At 57.4% G+C, this 15,768-nt stretch overlaps 4 protein-coding genes across 4 annotated transcripts; all 4 read right to left on the bottom strand.

Moving 5' to 3' along the window:
* Window positions 1-176: 176 nt before the first annotated feature.
* LPMP_181350 (hypothetical protein) lies at window positions 177-941 on the bottom strand (the record flags this gene model as incomplete). The annotated part of the gene is made up of 1 exon (XM_010699667.1): window positions 177-941. The coding sequence occupies one exon, from the start codon at window positions 939-941 to the stop codon at window positions 177-179; it is 765 nt and encodes a 254-aa protein (XP_010697969.1).
* Window positions 942-3,780: 2,839 nt separating this feature from the next.
* LPMP_181340 (pyruvate dehydrogenase E1 component alpha subunit, putative) lies at window positions 3,781-4,917 on the bottom strand (the record flags this gene model as incomplete). Its single annotated transcript, XM_010699666.1, has 1 exon — window positions 3,781-4,917. The coding sequence occupies one exon, from the start codon at window positions 4,915-4,917 to the stop codon at window positions 3,781-3,783; it is 1,137 nt and encodes a 378-aa protein (XP_010697968.1).
* Window positions 4,918-7,596: 2,679 nt separating this feature from the next.
* LPMP_181330 (heat shock protein 110, putative) lies at window positions 7,597-10,059 on the bottom strand (the record flags this gene model as incomplete). Its single annotated transcript, XM_010699665.1, has 1 exon — window positions 7,597-10,059. One exon carries the CDS (start codon window positions 10,057-10,059, stop codon window positions 7,597-7,599), a length of 2,463 nt encoding a protein of 820 aa, XP_010697967.1.
* A 1,278-nt stretch (window positions 10,060-11,337) lies between these two features.
* Window positions 11,338-14,223, bottom strand: LPMP_181320 (hypothetical protein; the record flags this gene model as incomplete). Its single annotated transcript, XM_010699664.1, has 1 exon — window positions 11,338-14,223. One exon carries the CDS (start codon window positions 14,221-14,223, stop codon window positions 11,338-11,340), a length of 2,886 nt encoding a protein of 961 aa, XP_010697966.1.
* Window positions 14,224-15,768: the final 1,545 nt, after the last annotated feature.

Here is a 15,768-nt window from a genome sequence, read left to right as displayed (position 1 = left end):
TCTTTCAAAAATGCAACTCTGCGTGGCCGCAATTTGCTCTAGAAGCGCGCGACGCATCGTGAAGGAGAGAGGTGTTACACGCGGCACTGCTCTCCTTGCTGCTTTTCGGCACCTGTGCGATCCACGCGTCGCAGGAACAACGGCAATCGTTAAAAGATACGCACACACACACACAGTCAGAAAAATGACCTTTGCGTCCTGGCAGGCAGCGACGTCGGCTCCATCTCGACAAAGCGCTCCCGCTCCTTGGCCGACGTCTCATTGCCCTGCCGCACCTCCCGCAGATCGAGCACGCGGTCGCTGAACATGGCACCACCACCGCCGATGACGGTACCAATCTGCAGTATTACCCAGTACAAGCAGTGTAGGTAATCCAGCTCCTCCAGTGGGGACCTGGGATGCATCTTGCGCAGCTCGACGTCCCAGTCGAGCTCGTGCCACTTCTTTCGCCGGCACGCCTCAATCACCAGGTGCAGCCGCACCACTGGCGGCAACGCCTCGAGCGGGTCTTCCTTCTTCAGCACCTCCGTGCCGAGCTTGTAGATGTCGCTGTAGCGCATGCCGCGCACCATATAGGTGTAGTCGCGCTGGTCCTCTGGAGAGAGCTGCGCCACGGCGTCCATTTCCTTGAAGTAGCCGCCTACCATGACTACCATAAAGCCGGAGACGAAAATCGCCAACACCACATTGCAAATGCGAATGCCCCACCTCAGCTGCCGCTCTGTCAAAGACCGGAATGGTGCGTACAGCCGCGCGTACCACCGCGTTGAGGCGTACCGGTTCACGATGTCCTGCCTCTGGTCATGGGAGAGCTGCACGGTCATCGGCTTGCGGCGACGCGAGTTGCGCTGAGCAAGCGCATTGATCGCCTCCAGTAGTCGCTGTGCCGCGCGAGCCTCGGGGTCGTGCTTCGATCTCTCCGACCATCTGTCGAGGTACATGAGAGGGTTTAACGGCTGCCTCTTGCGGCCTTCGCTACCGCCTTTGAGGAGGCTCCAGAAGCCACCAGACGGCTGCGTGAGTGGCCCCGTTGAGGGCGGCGACTTCGAAACCGATCCGGTAGAAGACACAGCCGTATCGACGGAGGAGCTTGTCCCTGATGCGTAGCGGGCGCGCCTCTGTGCAGCACGTACCGCCTCGTCTTGCTGATCCTTCTGATATTTTTCAAACGTACGTGCCCTATCCTGCCAAGTGGTGGAGCGTGGCCTGGCCGCAGTACTGCGTTGATGCCGACGACTAGTGAGAAGCGCAGCGGGGGTTGACCTGCAGTAGGACGGAGGACAGTGAGAATTGGAGAAGAGAGGGCCCGCGACGCCAGAGGCCGCAGCGGAGGAACAGAAGGACCGACACAATGCCGACGACTCCCACACGACGGTACCGCAAGAAAGCCACGTCGCCGCCGCCGCGGCTGCCGTGGCAACCCCATCCTCCGAGAGAAACGCCGCGATGCACGACCGGTGCATCTTTACTGCCTGCGCGCGAGTGCTTTACTGCGAGTTCGCGTATGCTGGACGCGAGAAGAAGGAGGTTCGCTGCTCCACCAAGAAAAAAGACAGCGCACTCGCGCACGCGTGTGTATCGATGCAAAATCAGCGCAGCGGCGCACGCGCGCGCCAAACGAGGAGCAAGAGCGATAGATGTGGCGAAAAGAGAGAGAAAAAGAAAAAGAGAAAGACACTCGTTCACAAAAGCGAAGACGACATCAGTTCGAAGGAGAAGAGAGGGCGGGTGCGACGGGCTCGCAGCTGAGCTCAGCTTAGGGTGTGGATTGGTTTCCTTTGCTATTGCAGTCTTGCTCCCCCCTCCCCCCTTCCCTATCGCCCTCGATTACTCTCTCTCTTCGCTCAAAGATGGAAAGACAACACAGAAAGTGAGAACACAACTGTCTCGCGCCACGTGGCACAGTCAGCTAGTCCACCCACTCACCGCCTCCGTCTTGCTCACAGGAAGAGAAGCACGGGGGAAGGTGGGAGAGAAACAAGAGGATAGCAGTATAAGAGAGGGAGCCCATCTGCTGCCGCTGCCATGATACAGGCTAGGGGGGAGGAGCTCTTGGCATGTACTCAGATCTGTTGTTCCTCTTTGTAGGTTCCTTTTCTCTCGTTTATGTTATTTGTGCAGTAGCTGCGTTGCTCCCCCCTTTTCTCGTGCCCGATTGATTGAAAAAGTAGGCGTTAAGGTCCTCTTTACTCCGCGCACCTCCGCCTCGGCCTCTCCCTTCCGCCCCCTTCACCCCATCAACTCCTCCTCCACTCCCTGTGTGTGTGTGTCAGTGAACGTGTGTGTGCACCTGTACGCTCATGGAAAAGATACAGCAACCCCATATTGGTCATCACCTCCATCACCACAACGTGTATTCACGGGCACCATCATCACCGCTTGCAAGCCAAGGCACCATCAAACGCAGGGCAGTACCTCTCTCGCCTTCCCCTACACACTCGCTCTTGTACTCCCTCCCTCGGTAAGAGCCCGCAGCCAGCAGGCAAAATGGCAGGTGGGGTGGCAAAGCAACACGAGAGAGAACAGCGCGAAAGGCATTAGGTGCATCGAAGAAATGCCACACGCAGTCACACAGCTACCAACGCCGATAAGCACCAGCCTCTAGATCATACATGCCTCACGGGCGGGGCCCATGCAGTCGCGCGATGCAGTGCCCACCACACCATCGCACACACCACGCACACCTGCACGGAAAGTGTCGTAAGAGGAAGGGAGGGGTGGAGAGAGGGGGGGGGGCAAAAATCCGGAGGCGACGAGAGCGGAAGGAAACAAAAAAAAGAAAAAATACACAAAACGAGCCGCACAGACACGTGGGAAAAGAGGCGCGGAAGAGGGGGAAGGCGGGGCGAATGGGGAACCAGACGAGGAGGGGGGCTGACGAGGACAGAGGGTCAGAGAAGAACCGAGCAAGAGCACAACAATGGGGGGGCCGCTCACTTACACAGAGAGAGAGAGAGACGCATAGGTAGAGAGGCAGACACACCCGTTAACAGGCACGCGCCGCTCCATACCTGATGTATCGGTGCGTGTACGTCCCTATGCCTCTTTTCGCCTCCCAAAAGCCTCACATTCCTTGATTTCGGCCTCATGGGCGTGTGTGTGTGCTGGTTTGCTTTCCTTCCCCTTTACAGTCTTCGTCGATGCGGGAAGGAGTGCGGGGGTGTTCGACCGTGCGTGCTTCGGGGCCACAGACCCACACGCGCTTCGAAAGGGAAGAAGAGGAGGAACAATTTGTTATACTTTTGCTCGATTGGGTGTGGAAGGAGGTGTGGGTTTTAGGCTGTAATGCATACGTACGGTGAACTCCCCCCCTACACATACGAACACCTCCTCCACCTCCACTCACATGATGTCTTCGCTCTTCTCGCTTTTTCCGGAGAACGCATGTCTGCATAAGCTCAGGTAGATGAAAAAGTTGCCGTCGTTACCCTGTTCTCTTCTCTTGCTTTGCCTGTAGAAATCAAAGCGAAGACGGCTGCGTTGATGGGGAATGGGTTGATGAACGTGAGATGAAGATAGAGGCAAGGGGGGGCACAGAGAGAACATGCCTATCATGTGCCTCGGTTTGAGGTTCTGCGCGCTGCAGAAGAGAAAATGGGAGACGAGAGACACAGCCTTCGATGGCCAACGCCCACCCGAAACGAAACCCACCAAAGCGTAAAGAGGGACTGGCCACGACACACACACACACACGTACAGAGAGAGACGCAAGACTTCACGCATTCATGCAGAAAGGTGCACGCTCGGCACTACTTCACGATCCGCTCTTCATTTTTAGGATTACGGCTTCTGGTACACGGTGCCCTGGCAGGTGCGGTGCTCGTATTGCTCGCCCACGTAGACGTCCGTGAAGAGCTCATCCAACTTGGTCGTGGGGTGCTTCTGGGCCTTCTGCAGGTCCTGGTCCACCTCCTTCTTCACCTCCTTCTCCATCTTGCTCATTTCCTCCTCGGTCATGATGCCCTCGGTGGCCATGAAATCGCGCATCTTGCGAATGCAGTCACGCTCCTGTTTCACGTGCTGGATGTCACTCTTGGTACGGTACTGGTTGTCGGGGTCCGACATGCTATGGCCCATGTAGCGGTAGCAATCCAATTCCATCACAATCGGGCCCTTGCCTGACATGCAGTGGTCGCGCGCGTAGCGGGTGCCCTCCTGCACCGCGAGCACGTCCATGCCGTCGATCCTGATACCAGGGATATAGTCGCCACGACGGTAGAACTCCGACTGATAAGAGCCGCGAGCGGCGCTGGTGCCCATCCCGAAGTGGTTGTTCTCCACAGCGAAGATGACGGGTAGGCGCTGCAGAGCAGCAATGTTCATGGACTCGTAGATCTGGCCCTGGTTGGCGGCGCCGTCGCCGTAGAAGGTAACCGCGACGTGCTTCGGGCTGTCTCGGTTCTCCATCGCGAAGCGCCAGGCGAGACCTGCACCGATGGGGACCTGCGCACCAACGATACCATTACCACCGTAGAAACCATTACGCACGCTGTACATGTGCATTGAGCCGCCCTTGCCCTTGCTGCAGCCGCCTTGGCGACCGAACATTTCAGCAAAGACCTCCTCGGGCGTGCCACCGCGGGCAATGTACCAGCCGTGGTCGCGGTAGCCAGTGACGATAGGATCCTCGAAGGTCAGGATGTTTTCCATGCCAGCGGGGATGGCTTCCTGCCCAATATAGAGGTGACAGAAGCCGCGAATCTTCTTCAGTTTGTAGGACTGATCGCACAGAGACTCCATACGGCGGATGCGGAACATCAAAGTAAGGCTCTTCTTCAGTTGCTCCGTGTCGTACGTCGCCTCCGTCGGCAGTGGCGCCATGTCGGTGCGGGTAGCCGCGTGCAGCTTGAATGGGCGCTGCGGCTTCAGCAATGTTTTCTTGGTGGCCAGCAGGCAGCGAGTTGCGCACTTGAACATGATGCGAGAAAAATGTGGGTGTGTGTAGAAGAAAAAAAAAATATAAAAAGGATGGTTCGAGATAGAGCTTGAGCTACATGCAGACTCTGTGCATCGTGAAGCGTGTGTGTGTGTGTGTGTGTGTGTGTGCGTGTGTGTGTGTGTGTGTGTGCGTGCGTAGAAGTGTATGCAGCAAGGAGAAGTAGGAATAGCGGAAGAGGAAGAGAAGAGAGAGGTGCCGATGAATGTAAAGATGACGACACGACCATAGGGGTACAGAGAGACGACTACAGGGGCAAGGGGGGCGCGAGAGAAGAGATGGGTCAAAGTCAAGCCCACACACACGTACATACAGAGGTGCGATACCCCTCTCCCGTCCTACTCGACGCGCCCCCGCCCGCCATTAGTCTCATTCAACCATACAAGACTTTCATACAGCCACGCCAAACGCATGAATCGCGCCATTCACGCATACCTTGTGCACGTGAGCTTTGCGCATGCGGTGGCTGCTTAACCATCGGGTCATCGCACTCGTCTGCTTGACACGATCTGTAGTATTCTTTGTTTACGTCCTTCGTACTCCCTTCTCACGTACGCGTATGTGTGTGGGTGTATGTTCATCATTGTGACCCTTAAAAAAAGCTCCTCAGCCAGTGCGATCATGATCAGCCCCTCACCCACCACGCACACACACACACACACACACCTTATCAACTACGTTGGTTTCGCTTTCATTCGCGTCCCCTCAGACTTGAGATCATCTTAGAAAATATATACCAAATATGAAAACTGAAGAACGGAGACTAGGAAATGAAGATGCAGGTGCACCCGCGCACGCACACGCACGCATTCACCAATACTGAGCACAGAGGCAAAAAAAGAGGGGGTAGAGAGGCTCGGCTCCACTGCCATATAACCTCGCAGCGAGACGCTTGAGGAGAGGGGAGGACGAAGAACAAAGAGAGAAAGAGGGAACAGATAAGCGAAGATGTGGGTACTCCCTATCCAAGGGAACACGCGCAACTGCTTCTTTCTCTGCCTCTTTCTTCGCTTCCCCTTATGTGCCCTTTCTCGCTTGGGATTGTGTGCCGTGTGTAGATGTGCGCTGTGGGGTGCCGACGTGTGTGCGTCTGCGTCTGTGTCGCTCCTTTGCCTCGCGTGACGGCGTCAATTTGGCTGATTTATATTTCCTTGTCCAGGCAGTGGGAGGAAAAAGCAAACAAGGTGTGTGTGTTTTTTTTTGTTTTGGTGTTGTTGCCGTTTATTCTGGCGCGGTGCTTTTTTTTTCTTCTCCCAAGCGCCACACCCTTGAGTGGATCGACCCCGTCTCTGCACGCTAACGCGCAAGGCAGGCGCTCACGCAAGAGAAGGCAACCCGAAACGAGAACGAAACGAAAGAGTAGATAATAATAATACTAAATCAATCAAAGAGGAGGCGACAACAAGAGAGGAACACGAGATAAAAAAAAATCAAGAGAGGAAACGAATCAGAATCGCTCTTGTGTAGGCATGGGAGAGGGAGGAGGGGTGGCGCAGTCATTAAAATAAAACGAAGGGCGCAGGCAGGCAGGCAGACACACACACGCACACACAGGCAGACACGCACAGCCACACCCACCACACAACAGCGACGGGGGCAAACAAAGAGGGATACCTCCAACGAAGGTGAGAGTGCGAAGGAGGAAGAGGAAAGGGCATCACCGACTACGCGAAAGGCTGCGATCCCTCGTAAGAAAAGAAACATAGGGAAGTCAGTGAGGTGCACACAGTGCATGCCTCATGGAGAATGACGACGAAGGGTGGCGGTGCAGAGTTGAAATGGGGAAAGGATGTACATGCATGCACGCGTAGATGCATCGTGTTCACGTACCAAAGCTCCATACTTTACGGACGCGATTCAGTGGACGCATCTTGTGCACATTTGGGCGCGCGTATTGCGCGTAGCTCGCGTGCACATGTTTACTAAATAAGAGCGCTCATTATAGAGGTCGGTAATGCAACCGTCTCCCACGCATCTCCACCTCAAGCAGCTCTCTCCCATTCCGCCGCACGCACACACACACACACACACGCGTACACTCATAAAATAGATGGCGAATATCCCAAGCTCAACTATCGCAGCACCAACAGCCACCTCTCAATCGCGGCCCTTTTCTTTGGTATCATATCTCGTCTTCTTCCCCACCCACCCACACACACACACAGCAACAGCAGCACCGTACATCAAAGACTGTCGGGAGAGAGAGGGGGGCAGCAGTGGCAGTAGTGGTTTAAGAGAACAGAAAACATCTGCACAGACAGAGGGGAAGAAGCGAACAGACAACCACGAGGCTGTTCGGTAAAGACGTGACAGGGCTCGGAGTACGCACACACGAAGTTACGCACGGACACGCGCAAAGGAGAAAAGAGAGAAGCGGCAGCGCGAAGAAAACGCAGAGGGGGTGCGGGCGTGTGCGCCTGTGCGTCTGTCCGAGCGGTGGAGGGCCTCGCGTGTGCGTATTCGTCTGTGCGGCTGCGATAGAGAACACCCGGAGAAAAGCCAACGGAGGAGAGGGGAAATGATGGGGTGGTCAGAAAAAGAGAAGGAAAGAAGAGAATACGCGCCGTGGAGAGACGCACACACAAACATAGGCGGCACCCCTGCCATGACGCACCCGAGCCCCCCTCTCCTCCAATCCTCTCTTCTGCCATCCCTATCGCTTAATCGAGGACCGGCGCGTTCGTCTGCTCAGGCGCTTTCTCCTCAGGACCTTCCTGCTGTGGCGCGTTCTCAGCCGCCGCCGCCGCCTCAGCTGCCGCGTCCTCCTCAGCTTTCCCCGCCTCCTCCTTCGGCTTCGGTGGGGCCGGCTTCTTCATGACTTTGGCGATTCCCTGTTCCACCCCCGATGCCTTCTTATCGAGATCTGTCTTCGACACAATCGTCTCCTGCGTCTTAGGTGCAGCCTGCATCGCTGCAATCTGCTGGTCCACCCATAAGCACGCTGCCTCGGCTGTGGCGGCTGCTTCCCTCAGCTCCTCCTCTGTGATGTGCTCCTTCTTGCCAATGAAGTCGAGCGCCTTCTGCTGGGCAGCCGCCATGCGGGCACGGAAGCCCTTCGCCGCGAACTCGACTTCTTCGCGATTGCGAAGGCGACTGTGCGCGGCGTCACCGATCGCACGCAATGTCTGTACGCGGCGCTCGTACTCATCGTACGTCGAAGTCTCGCCGTCCTCATAGAGCCACTGTTCATCCGCGTCGCACTGGCGTACGAAGTCGGCCGCCGCAGCGGCCGTGGCGTACTCGACCAGCATGCCACCCGGCAAGAAGCGAGGGCGGTAGTCGAGGATGTAGCTCTCCAGCTCGTTCTTCTTTACGCGTGTACGGACGATGCAGGAGTCGCGTTCGTGCATCTCCTCCTCGGCCTTCCGGAAACGGACGACAGACTCGCTGCAGTGGCCAAGAACCTCAAGATTTGGCTTCACCGGCACACCAATCGCAGCCTCCTTCATCTTCTTGACCGGCTTGGGTGGATCGGCCTGCGCCTCCTCGTTCTCTTTCGCTGGAACCTCGCCGTTCTCAGCGGCAGGGGCAGCAGCCGGCGCCGGTGCCTCCTCCACCTCGAATACGTCGATCGCCTCAGCCTTCTCCAGTTCCACCAGGCCATCCGGTTGGATGCAGATGCGGACACGCATCTCGTTTACCGCGCCCTTCGACTTCGAAGGCATGCCCATCTCCCACTCACCAATGACGTAGTTGCAGGGCTGCACAATCTCCTTCACCCCCTCATTTTCGTAATCGTAGAAGGCGTAAATCCTCGGCGCACTCGAGCATGGGAAGCGCACATCCAGCTTCTTCGGGTAGCTGTCTGCCGCCCCGAGCAGCTTCACGACCTTGTTCACCTGCGGCAGGAACGGCACGGAGGTGGGGGAGCGCGGATTCTCGGCGTAGTAGCCCAGCAGAATCGGGTACGTTGGCAGCTCCGAGACCTTGAACTCACGCACCTGGAACTTCGGCGAGAGCATGGCCGCCACAATGGCGCACCCGCGCGCCGTCGTCTCGGACGCATTCAGAGTGAAGCTAGGCGCGCGACCGAGCACCTCCTCCACCAACTTCTTCATCATCGGGATGCGGCAGCCACCGCCGATCATTTCAATGGAGTGGAAGTCATCGCGGTTAACACCTGATTCGGCAAAGCCGCGCTCCATCACCTTCTTGATGCGCTGGAGAACACCTTGGCAGAGCGACTCCATTGTGGCACGCTCGAAGGATGGAATGCTGACGTCAATGTCCATCAAGTTCTCGACGTTCAGCGGCGCCGACTGGTTCGCTGACAGGAGATATTTGAGACGCTCGCACGCCTGCAGCAGGCGCAGACGAGTGCGCTTGTTCTCCGAGACATCGACGTTGTAGCGGGACTTGACCTCGCTCACCATGTGCTGGTAGAGTAAGTAGTCGCAGTCACGAGTGCCGTTATTACGGTCGAAGGTGCGGGCAAGGACTTTGCAGTTGCCGCGCCAGAACTTGCACACCAAGAAGTCCGTGACGCCGTAGCCGAGGTCGAGAATGCCGACCACCTGCCCCTCACTCTCCGTCTCCTTCAGCGAGGCGCCGCGGAAGATGCCGTAGTCTACAGCTGACGCGGTGGTCTCGTTAATGAGGGACATGCAGTGCAGCCCTGCCACCTCAGCTGCCTGGTACACGAGGCGGCGCTGCTCCGCGGTGTAGTAGCACGGCACGGTGATTACAAAGTCGCGCACGTCTGCCTTCACGCGAGGGTCCGTCGTGGCAGCTTCGTTGACGTAGGTGCGCAGCCGCTGCAGCATCATAGCCAGCACCTGCTCTGGGTAGAAGCACTTGTCTTCTCCGCAGTAGTTCACACTGAACATAAGTCGTCCATTGCTGTCGCCGGTGATGTTGCATGTGAGGAACTTGCGCTCCACGTCAAGCTGAGGATCGTTCATCCGCATGCCAATGAAGCGCTTCAACAAGAAGACGGTGTTGTGAGCATTGCGGACGTAGCGGTCCAGCCCCTGCTCGCCAATAAACCGCTCCTCGTCAAGGAAAGAAACAATCGTGGTCGTCTCACGTTTGCTGACCTCGTTCGTCACGATGTCCACGCCGCCGTGGCGGGTGATGGCCACCGTGGAATTGAGGTTGCCGAAATCGACGCCGAACACAGACATGACAATGATGTTTTTCTTTTGGGGGTCTATTTTCTCTTTCTTCCTCGCTTCCGTGGTGTCTGCTCGGTGCTGTGTTCCGTGAGGTGGAAGGAGGGACGGGAGAGATGATACCTGCTAGGGTAGAGATCTTAAGTGAAAATGTGAAGAACGGAGTTATAGTGGCTGCGAGGTGTGCGTGGCTATCACCCAGGCAGGTAGCGGTGGATGAAGTAGACCAGTAAGGGCGTGGGGGAGGAAGGGGGAAGCAAACACGAGTGACCACACATGAAGAGAGAGCGCACAAGAGAAACGCGAGAAGGGAGAGGGGGACGTAGGGGTGGAAGAAAAACAGGTTTGAAGATGCACACACATGCACACCATTTATTTTCCCCCATCTTCTTGCATGGCGCACTGGTGGTAGATGGGTGACGCCAATGAGAGGCAAGCCTACGTTTCACAATCACCACCAAAGAAGAACGCATGGTGGGAGAACGTGCACGCCAAGACAAACGGCTCACAGGTATCCACGCGCATGAGAAGGGGGGAGGGGGCGGTGAAGAACGCGCAGCACTCAACGCTTGCCTGCGTGTCCCCTCACGCGCATACCATTTAGAAACAGAAAAACACGGATAACCTCTGCGGATGCCTTTCCCCCTTCCCTCTCAACTAGCCGTTGAAGGTGCTTCGAATGTTCTGCTGACCACTCAGAGAGAGAAGGAGAAGGAGGAGAACATCCGCGAGTTGGCCCTGGTCCGTGGCTTGGGCATGTGTGGGCTCCGTGAGCGTTTGTGTGCGACTGTCGAGTACGCGGGCAAAGGGAATAACGACAAGAGAGAAGATTTCAAAGCCACGATGCATTTGCTGCCGCAGAGAAGGTACCCCTCGACCAGCACAAGCAGCAGCAGCAGCGGCGGCGGCGGTAGAGCTGCATTCTTCCACCAGCACCACCACCCCTTCCCCCCCCCGCTGCTGCCATTTCCGCTACTGGTACCCACACAGCTCGCTCTCGCTTTTTGTTCGAGTGTCACAACCACCAGTGAGGAGCAAAAAGACAAGGCACAGACACGCACAACGAAGCGGCGCCGCATCGGTGTGCCGACCACCACCCCACTCCCTTCGAGTTAGCATTCACAGGCGGCAATGTCAAAAGAAGCGCCCGTCCGCGGGCCGGCCGCCCTCCCTCCCTCCCGGCACGCGCCCATCTCAACATCAGCATCTCTGCTCGCTTCAGCGCCACACAAGCAGCCGGCAGTGGTGCGCACACCGCTGGCTCTTTCTCTCCGTCATCTTTTCTCCTACTTAGCGCCACGGGCGCTGTGGGGAGGACGTGGATGACCGAACAGCAGCACCCTCAGCCTCTGCACCGATCCCTTCGCTATCGTTGGAATGATTCCTTGCATTAGTGAGCTCGTGTACAGGGCTGCGGTGCTGTGTCGACTGGGCCGTGCGAGACGGCGATGCCATCGCAGATAGCGCGCTGGCGGCCCTATGAGCAGCGGCTGCTGGGGAAGCAGGAGCAGCGGACGAAGGCTTCGGTGCAACGCTAGTGGAGGCCATTACACCCTCGCGAGAAGAAGAAAAGTGTCCTGTCGGATTTGTGTTGCGAAAGACATGATAACGTGCGCTGTTCTCCTTGGCTGAGGACACCTGTCCGCCAATACGCTGCGCGGCAGCACTGGCCTCCCGGCACACCCGCTCAAAGTCGTCTTCGCGCAGCGCCTGCCTCTTCGCATCTTCAAGGAAGGCGTCAAGCTTTCTTGAGAGCTGATCCCGCTCGCGCCGCAGCAGCTCAGTCTCCTCCTTCGCCATCAGCGCGTCGCGGCGAGCTGCCTCAGCAGCCTGACGTAGCTCTGGCAACTCCCGTAGACGTCGCTGAAGATTCTCCATTTGCCTGTGCCACTGCGCGTCGCCGACGGCACGCTGCTTGAGCGCCTTCACCTCCTCGCGTAGTCCCGTGCACTCCTTCTGGATAAGCTGATACTGCTCGTGCAAGCGGATGTTTTCGCGCATGAGCTGCTCCTTGTCCTGCGTCTGGCGATCCTCGGCCATGTGAACCTTCTCCAGCTCGGCACAGCGGGTGCGCAGCGTCTTGACCTCCTCTTGTATCAACGCCCGCGCCTTCTCAGAGGTCGTCCAGTCCGCGTGCAGAGTCGTGTAGCGCTGCACCTGCCACGCCTTCTCGTTGTTCAGCACTGTGGCCAGCTCCGCTTTCTCCTTATCGAGGGCGTCGCAGCGCCTCTGCAACTCCTGCGCGAGGGTGCTGCCCTCGCCAGAAACAACGCGAAGCTGCTCCGCTTCCGCCTGCGCGCGCTCCCGCTGCTCCACTGCCTCCTTGTAATGAGCACGCAGCTGCTCCAGCTCTCCCTGTAGGTGAGTCACATCTCGCTGAGCCGTGTGGTGCCCCACCACAGCGGCGCCCTCGCGCGCTGCCGCCTCCTCGCTCTCTCGCACTGCTGCCCGGGCTTCCTCTCGTGCCTCATCTAGTTGGGTCCGCAACGATGCCAGCTCCTCCTCCATCACCTCCCGCACCCGCTGCAGGTCGTCACGCTGTCGTTCCACGGCTGCCGCATGCTCGGCGGCAGTTTGCAGCTTGTGAGCCTCGAACTCCTTACTCTGTGCTTGCAGATTGCGCTCTACAAGGTCCAGCTTCGCGGCTGTCTCCTCTAATGTGTGTTGAAGGGTTGTCGCTGTATCGTCTGCCACCTCACAGTCGTGCTCGAGCTCGCGTACGCGGGCATTGTACTCGTCCTGCATTGTCCGCTGTGTCGCCTTCATCTCCGCCACCACTTCCTCGGCGCGCTGACGCTCCTCGCGCAAGGTGTTGTGAAGCTCCTCTAGCTGAATCATGGCATCTTGCAGCGCGGCGTCTGCCTCAGCCAGAGCACTTGACTTCTGGCTGCTCACCTGTTCGTGCTGCGCGCACTGTCTCTCCAGGTCCTCTAGCTGCCGCTGCATTGCACTGTTGGCCTCCAACAGCTGCGTCATTTCCGCCTCGTGTGCACGCGCCAGGACCGTCTGGGACTCCACCAGCTCCTGCGCCTTCCCGAGACGCTCCGTCATTAACTCCAGCTGCCGCTGCACATAGGCGTGCTCTTCCATCGACACCGACCCACCCTGTGTGGAGCGAAGTTTCATCTCAGACACAACAACCGCGTGCTCGTTCTGCAGCAGCGTGAGTTGCTGCCAAAGATCCCTGTTCTCGGACATGACCGCCAGCAGGAACTCCTGTGTCTCACGCTCAGCACCGTCGCGGTAGCCTATCCACTGCTTGTCCACGTCGTCGAGAGTGGCCTCGGCACGCTTTAGTCGGGCGTCGACATCCGTGAGAGCCGACAGCACGGAGCTGCGCGCCACAAAGACGTTTGTCTGCGACTCGTCGCTAGACGCGGTCAGGGACTCGAGCGACGTCAGCAGGCGATCCACGAGGGTCTGGTGGGTGTTGTGCATCTCGGTCTGCATTCGGCGTACCTCTACAGTGGGGATAAAGTGAGACCGGTCCTCCAGTCGGCGTTCCACCTCCTTTGGATCCAGCCCTTTGCATGCCTCAAGTTGCTGGAGGCGTCGATGCAGTCGCTCCTGGGCCCACTCCGCCTCCCGCAGCGCCAGTCGTTGCTCTTCCCGCTCCTTCTGCACCTGATGGCGCTGGCTGCGCTCCTTGATCAGCTGCTCCTCTAGTGTCTTGATGGTGCTCTCTGTGGTGGTCAGCTTCTCCACTGTTGTGCTGTAGCGGTGCGTGAGGGAGGTGTACGCGGCCTTCTGTTCATGGAGATGGTGGCGCGTGTCGCTGAGGCGGACGTTGGTCTCCTGTAGCTCTCCCTTGAGTCGCTCCACCTCACGATGTGCCTGCTGCACCTGCTGTTGCAAGAGTCTGCGCTGGAAATCTAGACTGGCCTCACCAATGTAGGGCTGGTCGGCCGCACCGAGCGACATCGAGAGGGCCTGGGCAGACGACAGCGGCGTCATTGCCGCCGCTGTCAACGGATCCTCGTAGACACCACGGACACCACAAGGCTGCTGCATCTGCGGGTTCAAACTTTCCATAGCGGCCCTCTGGCGAGACGAGCTGCCGTATTGTGTGTGGGTGAGGACTGCGCCGCCGTTCAGGGAAGGTCGATCGACAGGGGAACCGAACAAGCTCGGATCGGCATCATGCAAGGGAATAATAGACGTGTTGTTTTCCGACATCCTATGCGGTGCCTGTTAAGGCGCGTGTTTATGAATGTACGAGGCAATGGTCTACTCTACACGGTCAAAGAGGTGCGTGGTTGTGCGTCGCTGCGTCAGTGTGGTCCAACACGCACAGGTGCACGGGCGCCTTCAGACGAAACTGAGAATAAAGAAAAAGTGCTCGAACGGCTTTGCTCGCCTGGGCGTGAGTGCCACGTGAGTGTGTAAATGCCTCAGCGTCGAGAGCGAGCACTGTTCGGAGGGACGCGATAGGAGCGGCGCGCCTGTGATCGCGTGTGGACCAACACACACCTGCACCGCAGAGAGCGCACTGAACGAATGGAGAGAAAAGGCAAGGGCAAGAGTGAGGATGCTGGAGAAGGCGAGTAACTTTGCACGTAATAATCAGCATAGAGTAGGAGAGACACCTTAGTAGCACACCTTCCAGTCGAACATCGGCATTGTGTGTAAGTGTGTCGGTCCGTCTATTTGTCTGAGGGTGTGAGAGTATCATCACCGACAAGCCCTAAAGCATACAACTTTTTCTTTTTCGCTTTTCTTGTCTTGTTCATTATCGGCGTATTTCGTGTCGCTCCCTCTCACCGTTTGTCTTTTTCCCGAAGGCTGATGGCAACACAAAACGACGAAAGTGTGTGTAGGGGGGGGGAGGGGGAGGGGGGGTCGATTAGGGGATATTAAGATGAGGTGAGGCATACACAGTGACGCAGAGAGAGAGAAGGGGGAGGGGAGGGGAGGGGGGGAGGAGGATGCGGGGGAGGATACAAAAGACGTGGGTTATCGATCGAAGCGCTGACCACTGGTGCGGCAACCAAGATGAGACCGCGTACTAATAAAGCCGAAGAGTGTAATTGAAAAGGAGGTGGAAGGAAAAAAAAATGAAAAGAGAGAGAGAGGTGAATGAAAAGAAACTGGAGAATGGGTAGTATGCCTGGCGCAACGCTATGTCCCTGTGACCTACTCTCTTGTAAGACAAAGCGCACCACAGCCATCAGCCAGAACTGTCCCGGCTCGCGAAACGCCCTGTGTGTACACAGGCGTGCAGGTGTCACCTACGCCAGGAAAGCCAAGATTACGAGATGCATCCAAGAAGAGTGCAAAAGAAAAACGCCACTTTGCGTTGACAGTCGACCTCGCGAGAGAGAAGGCAGCAAAAACAAAACACAAAAAAAAAAGCCGCAAGGAGAGTAGCGCACACACACGCACACACGCACACACAACGCGTCCCCTTTACTTCGTTGGTACGTGTCCTGAGATACACTACTGACTCGCCACGCGTTTAGCGCCCCTCGTCCCCGGCCGCTCACGCATACGTCATCACGCACGCCCACATAAACGTGGAGAGAAGAGCGCATGGCCTCTCCCTAGCAAAGGGAAGGAGGACAACCGGAAACTTGAAGGAGAAAGAGACTCAGGAAGGAAAGAATGGGGGGGAGGGGCGCAGGAGGTAGTGAAGGGGGTATGGAATGGCGCTTCAAGCGAAAAACACAGATAGAGAGGGGGTGGTGAAAATGGTGGATGCACATGCGCCACGTACACCACCGT

The sequence above is a fragment of the Leishmania panamensis genome, assembly GCF_000755165.1.
Source record: "Leishmania panamensis strain MHOM/PA/94/PSC-1 chromosome 18 sequence".
In the NCBI taxonomy this organism is placed as follows: Eukaryota; Euglenozoa; class Kinetoplastea; order Trypanosomatida; family Trypanosomatidae; genus Leishmania; species Leishmania panamensis.
The sequence above is the reverse complement of the archived record's forward strand: the minus strand, read 5'-3'. Positions and strand labels throughout refer to the sequence as shown.